The 17,161-nt window shown below is 31.3% G+C and overlaps 2 protein-coding genes across 15 annotated transcripts; one reads left to right on the top strand and one right to left on the bottom strand.

Annotated features, from left to right (window-relative positions):
* Nucleotides 1-1,215: 1,215 nt before the first annotated feature.
* On the top strand, nucleotides 1,216-2,229 carry LOC117924593 (protein YLS3-like). Its single transcript, XM_034843268.1, has 2 exons — nucleotides 1,216-1,713; nucleotides 1,821-2,229. The coding sequence occupies exons 1-2, from the start codon at nucleotides 1,383-1,385 to the stop codon at nucleotides 2,081-2,083; spliced, it is 594 nt and encodes a 197-aa protein (XP_034699159.1). The 5' UTR covers nucleotides 1,216-1,382; the 3' UTR covers nucleotides 2,084-2,229.
* A 4,392-nt stretch (nucleotides 2,230-6,621) lies between these two features.
* LOC117924592 (E3 ubiquitin-protein ligase At4g11680-like) lies at nucleotides 6,622-11,251 on the bottom strand. Of its 14 annotated transcripts, XM_034843256.1 has the most exons (6): nucleotides 11,143-11,251; nucleotides 10,589-10,747; nucleotides 8,899-9,732; nucleotides 7,787-7,912; nucleotides 7,417-7,702; nucleotides 6,622-7,035 (listed from the first exon to the last, which is right to left on the bottom strand). In XM_034843256.1, the coding sequence occupies exons 3-6, from the start codon at nucleotides 9,576-9,578 to the stop codon at nucleotides 6,844-6,846; spliced, it is 1,284 nt and encodes a 427-aa protein (XP_034699147.1). In that variant the 5' UTR covers nucleotides 9,579-9,732; nucleotides 10,589-10,747; nucleotides 11,143-11,251; the 3' UTR covers nucleotides 6,622-6,843. The 14 variants fall into 14 exon arrangements, with proteins under 14 accessions (XP_034699147.1, XP_034699148.1, XP_034699151.1 ...); XM_034843257.1 differs by lacking the exon at nucleotides 10,589-10,747; XM_034843260.1 differs by lacking the exon at nucleotides 10,589-10,747 and having other exon boundaries at nucleotides 8,899-9,720.
* Between the last annotated feature and the right edge of the window lie 5,910 nt (nucleotides 11,252-17,161).

Genomic DNA, 17,161 nt, shown 5'->3' with positions numbered 1-17,161 from the left:
GGATGAGGTATTTCCCTCCTACCAATCCCATATTTTCAATAATTTACTACAATTTGAAGTTTTTTTTATTGTAAAATTGGATAAAATAAAGAGAAAAATGCAAAGAAAGGTGATTTTTAATTTAATGTCATTCTATTAGCCATGATGAAGTCTTAATGATAATGATTATGATAAATATTTTTATAATATAGGTATATGAAAATTTTAATATAAAGAATGGTGATAATCATAAATTTTTTAACATATTTATCACTCTTCTTGGATGGCAATCATTTCTAAGATATTCATTATTAAACCTTACTAGTCCTCTGGTAAAAAATCTGGTGCCTCCAAAAAAAAAAAAATGATATTCCTAGTTACACTATTTCATTAACTATTTTGACCAAAAAAAAAAAGTATAATACACTAATATCCGTGTAAATATACACTTCATCGTTTTAGTATGATTATACTCTCTTAAATACTTTATTTTAAGATCTTTGAATTGTCGTATTTTGATATTGTATTTTAATTTCTCCATTGTAGTAGACGGTAATGCTTTCATGAATAAATTTGCTAAATTATCGCATAATCATATTTGTTGAACCTCAATTTCAACGCTAATGAGTGCAGATGAACTTTGATGATATGATCATCATTTAATACGTGCAATGCATGCAATATGGTCGATGAATCCCAATTTTCAGAGGTAGCAGGACAGGAGGTAGAACAATTACAAGTGAGACATGAGAAATAAATGGGAATTTCATTGGGAATATAACCACCAAACAAGAATTGAATTTCGTTCTGATTTTCCTTGGAAGATGGAATTCCTTTTCTCAAAGCCTGAACTGAATGAGTCATCTGCCATTGCCATTCTCCATATCCATATCCAAATTTGCATTGAATGACAACCTTCTTCCTTTCTCAAATTACCCCCCACCCCCCAAAAAATAGGGGAAAACAAATCCCAAACCATGGGACTCCAGCTGGAGTCCCGGAATCCCAAACCAAGTTTTCAGTTTTAAAAAGCTGTGATTTCAGAAAAATTATGAACAAAATTTGAATACCCGGTGAATTATTGAAACCTCTGAGGATAGAACATGGAAGACTTGACTTATGCTCTATACAGTGTCCTAGTTGACTCAGCAGGAAAATCCCCAGTTGGACCACCCAGTTTTCACGAGGCGATCGTGGTATACATTAACCAGCTGGGACATCAAGTTGCTGTATCCCTCATCAATCACCACACCACTCTTATCAATATGTCTACATATAGCCTCTAGAATTTCATAAGTACCTAACTTAACTAACCCTATAAATACCCATGCAAGCCCACAAAGGGGAGCCAACCGCCTCAAAGAGAGTGGGAGGGAGAAGGTATACAAGGGGGCAAAAACAAAATGGGGAGAAGCAAGAAGGTGATGGTGTTTAGCTTTGTGGTGGGTTTGTTGGTGGTGGGATCCATGGGAACCATGGAGGACGACGAGAAGGATTGCGCGGACCAGCTCACAAACCTTGCTGCTTGCATTCCGTTTGTGAGTGGCACTGCAAAGAAGCCGACGCAGCAGTGCTGCCAAGACACCCAGAAAGTGAAGAGCAGCAAGCCTAAGTGCCTGTGCGTTCTCATCAAAGAGAGCACTGATCCCTCTCTGGGCCTCCCTGTCAACACCACTTTGGCACTTCAAATGCCTTCCGCCTGCAACATCGATGCCAAAGTCTCTGATTGCCCAAGTAATTTCTCCTATCCCAAAATCTTTGAATAAGTATTGCTTGTCTTTGAAGTTTGAATTAACACACCAGATGTATTATTATGTCTTGTTGGTCTGTGTTGTTCACAGCTTTACTGAGCCTTCCACCAGATTCAGCAGACGCGAAGATCTTTAAAGAAGCAGATTCAAGTGCAGAGTCCTCCACAGATTCTCCACCAGCTTCAACTTCAACTTCATCTTCCTCCTCCTCCTCCTCTGGGTCCAGCTCAAGTGCGGACTCAAAGGCAACTCCAACGAGCAATGGTGGAGGAAAGTTGAAGTCGTTTGGGAGTGGAAGCTTGCTGATGATAATGGCTTCAATTGCATGGATGTTCATCTCAACTGCCAATTGATCCTTCATGGCTCACCTGAGGAGGCAAAGTTAGGAGTTTGGAGAGGGAACACTAGTAGTAGGTAATTGATTTGGGGTTTTCCAGTTTGTTCCCTTTCTACTTTCATAAGATAATAAAATAAGAACAGTTGATCAGTTGATCTGTCCTGTGATGATCTTTGTGATGGAATGAGAAGATTATAAAATGCAATCTAATTGGTGAATCAATGCTTAATTAAAAAAAAAAATTACTCTTAAATTACAAGAGCTAAAAATGTAGAATATTTACATAATCATATAAATTAATCATACATGATTAAAGAATACTAACAATAAAAAATCACTATAAAGAATATATCTGTTTGAGTCATCAGAAAAAAATAAGTGATTGATTGTTGCAACCAAGTCGTCCTCTCAATGATCTTGATAACAACTATGGTGACTTTATGAGAAAACAGAAAAACTCTTTATTCAGATTAGAGAGGGGACTTAGCATAACTCAATATTGGGTTTTCATTGGGCCCTCCCATAATGAGCTTCAATGAGACTCATAGCCTACACTTGCCACTCAACCGAGCTTCTACTCAAAAGATGCAAAACTCAATCCAAATACGATCACTAGCTAATTGAGCCCATTATATAATAGTCTATTCATTAACCCTTTTTTTTTGCAAATATAAATTATTCAATTAATATTAGCCCATATAAAATTTTTCCAACAAAAAATTGAAAAGTGTATGATTAAATTTTTTTTTGAATATAATTATGTATTATTTTACAAGCAATAAAGATATTTCTAGGAATTTTGCAACGTCATTAAACACTTTATTCTTCACAATTTCTAGGAATTTTGTATTACTTAAAACCAATGTTTTCAAAATCAAACCGGTCATTAAACCAAAAAAGTTACTTGTTCATGATTCATTAGTCGAATCGGCGATTAAACCATGGTCAAATCGGTGACATCATAAATATATATTTTATATATTAGTAAAATTAATAAATAATTTACTTTTAAATCAAATATTTATTTAAAATTTAAAATTTAGAATTTCATTTGAAAATCAACAAAATTTTCAATAAATTAAAATATCAATGTGCAATAAATAAATAAAAAATGAAAAAAAAAATCATAAATATTAAAATATTAAACATGACATTAAATTTATAATAAAAAATTAAGACATTAAATATAAAACATAAAAATTAAATTTAAAATAAAAATAAAAATGGAAGTTTAATCTACAAGAGAAAGAGCTGGGGGAGGGTGGAAAGAGTGGTTTGCTATGTGGACAAGGCAAGCGCAAGCGTCGGCAACTGCTACTGGAGCTAGGGCGCTACAGGGGTGAGTTGGTTGGGGGTAGGGGGTAAAAAAGATATTTTAATAGTCATCAAAACGATGTCATTTTGATGCTTAAAAAAATGGTTGAACCGTCCAGTTCAAAGAGAACTGGCTGATTCAAAGAGAACTGGCCGATTCAAAGAGAACTGGCTGATTCATCCGAATCACCAGTCGAACCGTCAGTTCAACCGGTCCGATTCCGGTTCAACCATATTCCTGTCCAATTCATTTGATCGAATCGGAACCGTGACTAGCTAGTCCAATCCGGTTTTTAAAACCATGTTAGTGAGCATAACAATAAAGAGGCTTGCATTTTGATATCAAGTGCAATTTTCACGGTAATTAACTAATTTATTATGCTTTGAAACACATTCAAGTAATCAGCTACCAAATTTCCTTTTTTTAACTTCATATTCACTAACTTCTTTAGCAAAAACATTTTCTTACCAACGATCTGTTTTAATATTGACTTCAACTTCTAAGAGAGATAATGGCATACACTAGTTTCATTTGCCACATGGTAAGAAGTTGTGCTAGTTTATTACAAGCAATTGCCTTCTTTAAATCTTGTTCATCTTCTTCTATTCACGGTTAAAAGTATATATCCTTAAGCCCCTTCTTTATATTCAAGAGTGTCTAATAGATCTTATGGTGCGAAAATCTTTTATAATAGACTTTCACATAGGCAAATTCAGATTATTAATTAAGTTCTACCATTAACATAGAGGTAGCTTCAATTCATTTCCATTACTATAAAAATATACCCTTGTTTCAACAAAATTAATCCCCTTAGCATTACCCCAAAGCAAACATATTGTTGATATGTCGGTATATTAGGGCAAATTAGAGTCCCTTTAACAGTCATTTTAGAAAGTGTTTTTAAATTTTTTAACACTAAATTTTTTTTATCAAAAGAGTTATTTTTAAACGTTAAAAAAACTAAAAATAATTATTATAATCACTATAAAACGAGCTCCCAATGATCAAGAGTTTTGATAATCATGTCAATTAAAAGAACTTATCACTATCCCTAAATGCCCAAATTCCTCAAGACAAAAGTAGTGCGAATGCTCCCAAATCCTCGTACCAGTGATTGTGTGTGCATGTTGGGCACTTGGCATGTTGTGTTCTTTTTTATGCTAACATGTAGAATCTTTTAATTAATTTCCTTAATATACACCAAGACCAAGAAAATTAAACTAAGAAAGACTAAATCGGACAGGGTAACGGATTGGTTTGCAACTGATTCACTCAAGTTAAGTCAAATGGAGGTTGGAATAATGTAGGTTGACTAAATCTGCTTGCTTCATATGGTCTTTAATAAATTTCCTATGAGATTTTAGACTTAGATGATGAGAAAATTTTAAAATAATACAAATGTTACTCCCATAAATTTCATATTAATAATTACAATAAATAATAATGGCCAAAATAATTTAAATATTAATTATTATAATGAATATTATATAGTGGGTGAATTTATTTTATATTAGTAATTGCAATAATAATAAGATGTTACAATTTTAAAAGAACTTAATAAGTAAATTTTTTTAACCTTATTATTATCAACTAATAAAAATGGAATAGAAGTAAAATAAAATAAGAAAAATTTAGGGGGGGAAAGTCATTAAAACCATTTATTTTTGTTATTTAATAAATCATAATAAATATAATAGGAAAATTATTAAAAGAAAAAAGTCATTAAAATCATTCATCTTCATTACTTTGTTAGTCACAATAGACCATATCAATTTAATAGATATCTCACATTTTTCTTTAGAACCCACCAACATACAAAATCAATTTTCCATATAAAATAATAGATAATTAAAAAAATGGCATACATCCAAAGAAAAATAAATAAATAAATAAATAGGATAAGTGCCAATTTAATCTATCAATAGTTAGAATAAGAATAAAAGTTAAATGAGTTTGTGATATTAAATAAATGGATGTTACACAAATAGTAATGAAGACTTAATCGAATGGTTTTATGGTATTAAATAAATAGATGTTACACATAAAAATTTGATATTAATAATTGTAATAAATAATAAGAGGAAGTGATGTTAGAATGATAAAAATAATTTAGAAACTTATAAAATTAAGGAAAGAGAAAAACAAATGATATAATAGGGGTATTTTAGGAAGGAAAAAAGTGTAAAACATATGGTATTTTTATAAATAGATAATGACATGAATAAGAAAATGTGAAAAGTGGGTTTTAACTCACTAATATGAAAATATTTGAAAAAAATAACCTCAAATTTTTTTAATCAGTATCATCTTCATTTATTTAAAAATAATTTGAAATACATGTAATTTTTAATAAATTTGTCATGTTATTTTACGTAAATATTTCTCTTCCTTTTAGATAAATTATAAATTTTATTTCCAATAAAACTCAAATTTATCTATAGTCTAGCAGGTTTCACTATTTCTAATATCCATACTCTTCAAACTATCTCACTTTTATTGTAAGATGTTTGTTTATAGAGAGAAAAAAAAAAGTCTAACTTTTCTTACAGGGTGTTTGCTTTTAAAGAAAAATATCCCAAATAATAATAATAATAATAATATATAAAAGAAAGAGAAATATTTATATGGAAGACTCTAGTTGTTAATTGATGTTGATAATATAACAAGTAAAAAGAGCAATTTAAGGAATAATTAAATGACTCACTTAAAAGTACATATATTTCAAATTATTTTTAAATAGATGAAGATAATACATTTAAAAATTTTGAGATTTTTTTTCATATATTTTAACAATAGCAAGTCAGCACCCACTTTTTCAGAAAATTTTAAAATCAGAAAATTTTAAAATTCTAATTTAAGGAACTAACAATAAAATATTTTGTTTTAGATGAGTTCAATTTCAACCTTACAAATAATAAAAATACTTCTTATAAATTAAATAGAATTTTTTTCATAATTTTACTGTTTATTGTATTAAAAAGATTCTTTGATAAAATAAAATTGAAAAAAAAAAACACTTGGGAATTTTCAAATTCAGTTGTTATGTCTTGTCATAAATATTTAACCAAATCGTATTATTAAACAAATTGAATGATTCTTTGATGGTATAGTTTTTAGTTTTAAATAATTTAAAATAAATGTTGGCAAACATTCTTAAAAAAGGGAAATTCACCAAAAAAAAGTTATTTTTAATTTTTAAATGGCTAATTCTTTTGTCAAAGGCCCCCTTCATTGTTGAATTACTCATCCATCAAGAGACTAGCAATATGGCAGGTTTTGAAAATTTCTGTATATCATACAAGGCTGTGATAGAAACTAGACAATCTCAGCTGTACAGACCAGATCCAGTTTATGGCCAATAACACAGGGATCAGTTGAAAAATGGTTATTTCAACTTGAGAAGAATACTTTCATCCTTAGACACATTAAATTTTGATTGGGAGTTTTAACCCATAAATCTTTCATCGTTGCTGGGCGGAGTTTGATGAAGATGGCAAACTCCCAGTATTCTCACCAACCTCGCATTTGCAGAGGGGACAGGATGCATTGATCTTCAGCCATTTATCCACACACTCACTATGGAAGAAATGAGAGCAAGGCAGCTCCCTCAGCTCATCATCATCTGCATATCTTGTCAAGCAAATGCAACAAACCTGCACAGATTAAAAATATTCCCTGTTCATCAAAACCCAACTGTTAAGAAGATAATTGAAGTAAAGATGGTAAGTATGCAGGTCTAGTACGGGTCAGGGTCACAAACACAGGAAGAAAATCTTATTGCTTTGCCACCCTGCTCCTGTATAGGATATTGAGATTCCAGAATTGTCACCATTTCGTTTTAGAATTTAGGGCTCATCAAACCCATCATTGCTCCGTCCCGAGTCAGGCATTAGTAGGGACAGATCAGGGCTGGATGAGGCCTAAAACAGACTTGTATACCCGGCTATGCATAACCTAAGGCAGCAGCATTTCAGGCTACACTTCCCTAATCACATTACAGAATATGAAACCTAGACAAGCATCTCACGACTTACAGCATCTTCCCCTGAGATAGCACGCTCCTTTTCTGTTCCCGCTCCCACAACCCCACCTTCAACTCCAGAACTAATTTCTCCACTGTTGCCACTTCCATTTTTCTTCAACTTGAATTTGTAGGTTGGTAAAGCATTAATAGATTCTGCACTGGCTCCTCTAACTTGGCTCAGATCCCCATGGCCAAGAATTGAAATTATACAAGGCAAGCAGCAGCATATCATTGCACATAGAATGAAAGGCATAGCGTATCCAATACAGCTAAAGGTAAGAAACACAATACATAACCTGCAAGCAATCCCAAGAAACAGGTTGGATTTTCATGCAGAGTGAAAATAAAGGGTCAATATGTAAGCAAGAATTGACTAATACCTGTACAAATTTGGAGCTGCGGTAAAAGAGGAGTGTCCTCCAAAAATCCATACATTACCAACCACAAACCACACAGCAAAGAAGCAATCCAGGGCCATCTTATAGTAGTCTGCTAATACACTGAGCCTGTGGGGAAGAATAGATATTACCGGGGAAACTACATCTTTTCATAATTAAGATTCTAATACAAAGCATGCATAGAAACACAGTTTTACAAACACTACGTAGATCCCAATTAAGAATGAAAATTGTCACATCACACACAAACCTGGGCAAAGCATGTAAGATGTGGGCATTTGTGTGTGCATATACATATGTCAAGTCCATACAACCACAAAATCTTCAGGACAATGGGTTGACTGAATTGTTTCATGATGTATCATATTTTTTATATCGTGGGTTTAAATCAAGTATTCAAAACACATTGTATCAAAAAGAAACAGATTAAGTGTTTAAAGAAACATCTAAAGAACTAAAATATCTAATACATAAATGCATTCGTGCCCATGTATATGTACAACTCTATACATATACACGCACATGTATATCAACATTATTGACATAGTAAATTGAAACTAATCCAAAACTTTTATACAAGGAAAGCAGCCTAGTTAAGACCAGTTGCGATTCAATGTATTATTTCCACCAACTGAGAGGAAATAGGATGCACCTGTTTCTGAAGAAGTGAGTATTCTCTCTTCAGAAGTTATACTTAGATGTAACACATCAGAGATCTATTATAAATTCCAATTGAAGAATGGTTTTGAGTTGCAAGCATCTGAGTGCAAGAAATGGTAGTTAGAATTTAATGAGAGAATGAATTTAGAGAGAAATGGTTAATAATTTGGGAGCTACTCCAATAACTAAAACAAATTTAAGCTAGACCTCTCATCAAATCCAGAAATGTCTCAAATCCATATTAATGCCTCAAGTCTCTTTCTGACATATTAATGTAATCAAATGAACTGGGTAGAACAGCACAAAGCACTTCTGGTAAATGACTGAATGCTAAAATAGAATTCTAGGAAAATCCCTATACCCAATCAATAGACATTGACCAATGTAGAATTAGATGAAAATATACCACAACCAACAAATAAACAAGTGGTTACCTAGCATTTGAAGCACCCATAGTATGACCATTCCAAGTGTTTGTAGATGCATCTGGGAGATTTTCCTCTGCTGCAGACCGGGTCAATGAGATAGTTATGTACGAATTAGATTCCAATGTAGTACTTCCTTGTGATGAACCCTGAAGCATATGATTTAAACCTTGCTCACCATCATGGTTGCGGCGAAGATAACGCCAGAAAAGAATAGGAAGGCTTGCTGCACATCCAGCTGCATAACCCACAACCCAAGCAAACAACGGAGTTTGCGGTTTCTCATCTCTTGACAAGGACAATACTACTATGGATGCAACAATCAGGCTTGTAGTGAAAAATATCTCAATGGAAATCCATAACCCCGAATTAAACGGACTCCAGCGACGACGCCCTGGCCCATGAGCTCTGGTTATGATTGAAGAATTCCTAGACTCTGATACATCGGATGAAGACGGGGAAGATTGAGATATGGGGACCCAAGCATCAGTTAATGGTCTATTTTCATGGTAGGTTGGATTTGAAACATGAGCAGAATCTTCATCAGATGAGCTTGACGAGGAAGCATCACCAGCACTGACTATGTCAACAATGTGCTCATGATTCTCATAGTTTTCTGGCCGTTCCATGAGCAAAGGATACCTATCAGCTTGGCTCTCGCAACTTGGTTCTTGAGAAGAAACAGCCATTTAAATCCACTGAAACAGAATTGATGAAAGCATACAATAATTATGGATCTTTTCTCTTGCTCTTCCGTGATGTTAAACAACAACTTCAAGACTCCAATGTGGAATACAACATATGTTCACAAGTCTACAAATTTTCTCCTACCTGAGAAACAAGCTGCCACAGTTTAACTCATAAGTTTCGAATTTTACAACAAAAGGATTGTGTTAAGGAGAGATAGATCTTTAAAAAGAATCACTTAACCAAGATATGTTTAGGAATTCAATTTGAATTGTTCATTGTATTTAATATAGTTTTATGTTTTAAGAAAAAGTCATAGAAAAAGGAGCCACATCCAAAATTGGCAGTCCTCTATCACAAATTAAAACAAAAATTTGAAATTAAAGTATTTCAGGAAAGCATAGAACTCATCCATACCATCAGTTGCAGTGATGGCTTGAATTGTTTTTGGTGGTCCTGGTTTAATAATGAATCTGTGATTTTAGATTCTATATAAAATAGTTGGAGCTGCTCAATTTCCTATAGATAACCAAACATGCCCCTAGAAGCCATGAAAAATCACAGAACATGATGCATATTTCCTGCTTGTTTCAAAGCATATATTTTCAAAAAACAGAAGAAAGAAAAGCGCAAGTGCTACCTGAAGGAGCAAACAAAGAAGTCAGAAATCTCGTGTTTGACAATCAAGAACCATGACCACACAACCACCATTGAGTTTCTCATCGTAGAAAAAACACAGAGGATATAAAATTCTACTCAAAGATGGTAAGAAATTAAGCACCTGCAACACCAATTGTCCCATACCTAAAACAAATCGAATAAACTCACACCTCCAAAATGAGAAAAAGAAAATAAAAAACATGCATAAAGTTGAATTTTGAAGAAACTAATATGCAGAATGAGATGAAAAGATCAAGCACCCGTGCTAAACTGATAAATTTACATTACCCTTGCTTAAATGCGAAGCAAAGGATACCAAATACAAGAGGGAGATCACCATTGAAAGCAATACCTTATTTTCAACTGAATCTCAAGTCTAGAATAATAACAACACTGACCCACAAGCAATAATCACCTCGCAAGCCCATCGGAGACCGAATCACTGCAACCCGCTGTTTGGTTGCCGATACAAGGTAGGAAGGGAAGCACTAGCTTTGGGTCGTATTTTGCCCTGCTCGGGAACAGGTAAAACAAAAATCCCCTCTCAACTGAGCTTAAAATAACAGTTTGGTTCAATTAGTGTCAGATTTTAACCAAATAACATAACCGCAAGATTCAAAGTTTTCTTTTCGTTTCCTTTCTCTCCTTTCCCTTGGTTTTCTCGCCAACCAAACGGGACGTAACCAACCAACCCAAAACCCTAATCGTCAAACCCGTATTAATCTCAATTAAACCAAAGAAATTGTATTTAACAAATAGCAAAATACAACCATCGAATCAAGAAACAAGAACTTGAATAAAATAAAATAAATCAGAGACAAATTAAAGGGGTTTGAATCTCTTTGCTCAAACTCGGAATTAAAATTCAAAAATAAAAATGAAGCGAACACGAGAAACAACTAATACCCGTAATTTATGCCGTCGAGAAACAAAGAGGAATTCAAAGTTTCAGTTTTCTCGGGAAAATAGAGTCAGCTCTCACCCACTCTTTTTTTAAAATGTGTACGAGACGATGGTCTATTTAGAAATTTGCTCATTTTTAAGTGTCAGATATTTGTTTTTATTTTTTTCTTCTTCTTTTTCAATGATCAGTTCCTATCCGGTCTCTTCCCTGCAGTGAAATCGGTTGTCCAATTCAAGTGACGCGTCATTATCCTATACGATCAACTTAAGAAAGTGAACAGATCCGGACCGTCAGTTTGTGGCTACCCCATACGGATGGTACGGGTTCATTCATTATTACTTCCCTTCACAGGGATGATTAACTAAGACATGTTTAACCATGACTACCAACAAAATAAATGAAAATTTACTTTGCTTTTACCGTTTCAGATGGTTCTTAGAATAATTATGATTTCTTTGTAATTCAAAGGTTTACAAAACATTAAGGAATTGTTATTTGGACCGTTAAAATTGTACGATGAAATTTGATTTGTTAAATAAAAATGCAATAAATTAATATACAAATAAATAATATTAAGATATAAATAAATGAGATTAAAATACAAATAAATAGGATTAAGATTTAAATCAAAATTTAGAGTAATGAGACTTCGCTAACTAACGATATTTAAATGTAATCTAATGGTGGTTATGGATTTTGTTTTAATTTATTTTTCATTTTTTTGAAATGTAAAAAACTATAAAATAAAATAAAAAAAAAAACTTCTTTTTTATAATCGAGGAACCTTTTATGCTTAAATTCTTAGAACTCTCCATAAAAACCTAAATATCGGGGTATTGACTTCCTTGCAATAATCAAGAAAAACAAGGGTTATATTTTCTTTCTTTCATTTTCTTAGCGTATTTGAGAATTTATTTGTTTTTCCTAATTTGTATATATTTTGTTTGCTATTTCCTTGTTCATATATCTTCTAGTGGAGTATTTTTGTAATTGAATGTTAATTTATTCGTCCTTAGAAAGTTCTCAAGATAATAATAATAATTGAATACAAGAAATTTGTACATTAATCCTTAAAAAGTTTGTTTTTATTATTCTTACAATTAGCTTTTTGTATAAAAGAAGTTTCTTAAATTGGCTTTTAAGAAGAGTCAAGAAACAAGTTTTTCAAAATCTTTTAATGAAAATTTAAAATATTAGAATATTATCAAAGAAAAAAAATATTTAAAAATCCATGCTTACAAAAGTTTCATTTTAAGAACATAGAGCTTTTAAAATAATTTACTCTTAAGAAATTTTGTATTAATTTTAAATTTATTAAAAAATTGTTTAAAACTTGAAAATCTATAATTTGTGAATCTTTTATATAAAGATTCCTCCCTTAATTACATCTTCTAAAGACACCTGATTGGAAGACGAAAAAATTGTTTATCTCCTTTTTCCTTTTTTGTCTCATTATTATTACTTTTCTTCCCATATCTTCTAAATGTAACTCTAAAATTTCTAATAGCGTTCCAAAAAAAAAAAAAAATCACTACACGAACCATTGTTTATGTGCAAAAACGCTACGATCTTTCATTCAATACATAGCCTAATATTTATAGTTTCCACATTCATTTCTTCTTCTTGTCTTTTTCATCCAAACTTGATCTCCACAATGCTATCCTAATTTCCGTCAAACCAAGCTTCCTTTGTTGTTTCATCTTCTTGGACAAACCAACTATCATTGCTACAAATAAAGCATAGAACCTTCAAGCCAAAAAATTAGGTTGGCAAAAAAGTAGGGTTTAGGGATTTTAAAAGTTAGGTACAAACCAAAAAAAAAAAAAAGAATTAATAGAAAATGAAAATAAAAATTAAGATTTGGGGAGTTAGGTTTCGTTGATGTCTTGTTTTGTAGAATATACATATACCACTCATTACATGTCATGTGTTAAACTTTTGGCATGTAAGTTTTATCATAACTCCACCAATTACAAAGCAGGTATCTTCAAAATAAGTGCAACATGTTCAAGATACTCTTTATTGAATTATAGTATGAAAATAGCTAATTAAATTAAGATAAACACCCGAGAGGAATAGTGAATTAGGTATTAAATCCTTTTTGAAAAACAATTAACTAAACAAGATAGTGGAGAAACATATAATAATACAAGAACAATATTATAAAGAAGTTGAGAAAAGAGAAATGTAAACTCTTTTATAGTGGTTTGGTAAGTCATCTATGTACCTTCTCCTTAAACTTCTAATCAAGTAAGAGTTCCATTATCTTCAAGATTTTTGTAGTTGAAGTTTTCAAACCTTTTACACTTTGATTCCAAGATTCCAATAGACTTTTACCACTTCTTCAAGTATATAATCCACTTAAATAAATTCTTTCACAAGAAGTAGCAAGCAAGAATTTAAGGATTTCAAACTTAGTAGCAAGTTAAACTCTCAATACAAGAAGAAACTGAGATGGATTTGAAGGTGCACAAAAAGATTTGCAAGTTAATTTGAACTTCAATACACTAGTGGAAGAGTTTTGAATGAGAAAAAAAAATGTTTTTCAAATGAATACAATTGTTCTCTTATCAACAAATGTTCTAAAATTATTTAATTTATAGGTTTCTAGTTTGAGGACCCTAAAAGCTACAAATAGGCATCAATCGATTAAGCAACCAGTTTAACCGGTTCACTAGCTGTTATGCATTTAATGCACTAATAGGTGATTATTAGGATTCGGACTCTTAACCAATTGAGAGCAATCAATTAAATATACTACTACATGAGAGAGTGTAAAAGACACCCCTCAACCTATCAAGCTTAATGGGTTAAACCAATTTCTTACTTCCTTAATCGGTTGCACTATAAAGTACTTAAAAGACCCATTTTGATGCTTGGAACTTCCAACAACCTAAGTTAAGCTTATAAAAACCTTTTAGGATATGTTTAGAAAGAATTTAGCTCTAGTTTAATTTAAAACAAGAATTCATCCAAATCTTTGGTAAAATGATCATTTTTAGTTTAAGGAATGATTAAATTTAATATCTAAGTGCATGAAAATGATTTAGACTTCAGTGCATCAGTCAAATACCATCTTATAATTAATCCTAAGTCACTTCAAATCTTCAAGGATCCTAAATCTTTATGGTATTGATTTTCTTTCATTGTTGCTTGAGTTTTCTTTGAAGTTTCACAACTAAACCTCAAAAACTTAACTTGATTTGAACCTTTAGTAATATTAACTTTGTTTTGTTATATTAAAACCTGATTTGGAGAACTGTTGGGATAATATAGAGATTGTCATGTGTCTTGAAACTATGTCACACGTTCAAACAATTCTCTTTGCATCTTTCTCCATCCCACCATATACTTTAACATTTGAATATAAACGTCATCTCCAAGTACACTTCTAACTCACCCACATGCTTAACATGAATGCCCATGAGTGGAAAACTTCAAAATGGTCTTTCTTACTTTAGTTACTAGCAAGGATTAAAATATCGGAAATTACAACAATAGCAAGGGTTGGATTTTATGAAAATATAAAATAAAAAAAAATACTAAACAGAATTTAGAAAAAAAAAAATCTATGAAGCAAAAATTAATAATGGATGTTATAGGCATGAAATACTAGTCATGGATGTTATGGAATGAGATTGAGGGCAAGCGACCATAATAGAGGAGGTTTGAAGTAAATGCAATCAAGCTCACATAGAAATTTGAAACTCAAAATCTACTAAGTAACACATACTCTGAATTTAAGATAAAATCTGAAGCATTTCTTAGGGTCAATTTTGAGTAAGTCATATACAACTTCAAAGCTTAGGAAGTCAGGAGTCTAATATTTCAAACGATGTGCAAATCAGAGTTGAAACAAGAAAGTTATGCGCATTAGAAGCGAACTAGCAGTGGATGAGTTTAAAATTCACAATGAATTTCAAACTCACCACCTTGATTTTGAATTGAGCAATTTTCCTCCACTTATGAATTCAAAATTGATTTGGAACTCACCTCAATTTTGAATTCAATCACTGGTGATTGAGTTTTAAGTCATAAAACATGTTAAAACAAGTTTTAAATGCCTCCATCTAAGTTGAAATGCATGATACTTATTTAGAACTCATAATATTTTAAGATTTTTAGGTTGTTTTTTAATTTTCTTTACAATGACTGGCCAATGGAAATGTGTCACATGTGAGGTTATTGAATTTATCATATAAACTCTTTTAGTTCTAGGTTTAAGAACAGGAGAGAATGATGGAACATAGAAAAGAAGATTGATCTCCCATCTTGCAAATATTTAATAAAGTTTTAGGTCTCTTTTTTTTTAATCTTTCTATTTTATTTTCTTAGCAATCAAGCATGCCCATGTTTGGTTAACTTGATTGATCTGGAGATGCTAACAAGAAGGTGAAAATTTCAAAAAATAGTAACAAGAAACGATAATGTATTTAATAGTTTAATTATGCTTTCAAGTTTTAATTCATAAGAATAAATTTTCTATGTTAGATCACCCTACATAAATTACAGAAGATTCTTATCAAAAAACCAATGGTTTGTTGGAAGGCTTTGATCACTAGTTACTATAATTTGATCCTACTATTAATGAATCTAAGGATCAAATCTACAAAGATAGATATGGATTTTTAATTGAATGAAAATCAAAATCAAAATTAACCATCATATATTATTATTTTAATAATTATAACAATGAGATTAATGAATGATGGGGTTACAAATTATTGATCCTTAATCCTATTCTTGTGAGTTATATTAAGAAATGATATGATAAATTATTATTGGATACTAATGATTCTTCATAATTCTTAATCATTAGTTATACTAGTCTTCCCTATATCCACACCCTAAACTGCAACTCCCCTCGGTCAATTAAGTGTCTTTCATTCTTCCTCGCATCTCTATCCACCTCATATAGTTTTTATATATATAAATTAATTTAATAAAAAGTTTTAAAAAAATTATATAATCAAATCTAAAATGTAAAAAATAAAAATTAATTTGGGTTAAAAGAAAATTATAGAAAAAAAACTAATTGAAAATAATTGAACCTTTCATGAGAACTTTAAACTACACTTTATTCAATTTCACCTTACTTTACCCTTACAAAAATTAAATGAAAGAATATGGAACATGGAAAAGATAGAATGATGAATTTTTAGTAGGAACCAATTTTAGTTTTTTTTTTTATTCTGTTTTCATTTAATTATGGATGATAGATGACACATTTTCTATTCCATTATAATGGTAGAAAATAAAAAGATAATATATGCATATTTCACTACTTGATGATTAGGAAAATTTGTGTGACAAAAAAATGAATTGTCTTTTTAAAAATAATGAATTTAATATAAAAATAAAATGAGTAATAAAAAGTATCATATTTTTAAATTTATTTTTTAAAAAAATCCCCAAAGTAGGTTGTCATATTTTCAATGGCAAATTCCTATGCTCTCGTCAAAGCCATATAGGATGGTTTCAAAATATCCCTTTTAATAAGAATTAAAAGACTGATAATCCAATCCAAATTAATATATTTTCACTAAATACAAATAATTAAGAAATATTTTTATATGTAACAAAATTAAATGAAATCTAAAAGAGTTTATAAACTCAGTAAATTTACATGAAATGATGCATGGGAAATTAGAAGTTTTTCATCATGAAAACTTGTCCATGCCATCGTCCAGTTCTACACTGCACGGGTAGGCCCACCACCAGCCACTGTCGGCTACCCAATTGGAATATATATATATATAAAGATTTTCCATGAATGATTGAATGATCAGAAGCCCAGAAGGTTATCAACGCCTCCGTTTTTTAATATACCTGGCATGGATGCGCAGAAGGATTATTTGAAAATATCTAAGCTTCGAGAGATAATACAACCATATCAAAGTTGATCTCCCAAATCTTGATACTTTGGTCATATGAATTAATTAATCTTATAATTTTTTTTTAATTCTGCTGTGTGAAGTACCATTAGGGTTTGAACCACCATGATCACCTCCAGCCTGGAGG

This window comes from Vitis riparia, chromosome 11 (genome assembly GCF_004353265.1).
Source record: "Vitis riparia cultivar Riparia Gloire de Montpellier isolate 1030 chromosome 11, EGFV_Vit.rip_1.0, whole genome shotgun sequence".
NCBI lineage: Eukaryota > Viridiplantae > Streptophyta > Magnoliopsida > Vitales > Vitaceae > Vitis > Vitis riparia.
This window is presented reverse-complemented; position numbering and strand designations above follow the sequence as displayed.

What these genes read in the sequence shown, in the direction of transcription:
- LOC117924593 (XM_034843268.1), top strand. Translation starts at nt 1,383, where the DNA reads ATGGGGAGAAGCAAGAAGGTGATGGTGTTTAGCTTTGTGGTGGGTTTG. An exon ending in CAAAGTCTCTGATTGCCCAA is followed by an intron (nt 1,714 to 1,820) that starts GTAATTTCTCCT and finishes TGTTGTTCACAG; the next exon opens with CTTTACTGAGCCTTCCACCA.
- LOC117924592 (XM_034843256.1), bottom strand. Translation starts at nt 9,578, where the DNA reads ATGGCTGTTTCTTCTCAAGAACCAAGTTGCGAGAGCCAAGCTGATAGG. An exon ending in ATGGGTGCTTCAAATGCTAG is followed by an intron (nt 7,913 to 8,898) that starts GTAACCACTTGT and finishes TCTTCCCCACAG; the next exon opens with GCTCAGTGTATTAGCAGACT. An exon ending in CTATCTCAGGGGAAGATGCT is followed by an intron (nt 7,036 to 7,416) that starts GTAAGTCGTGAG and finishes TAATCTGTGCAG; the next exon opens with GTTTGTTGCATTTGCTTGAC.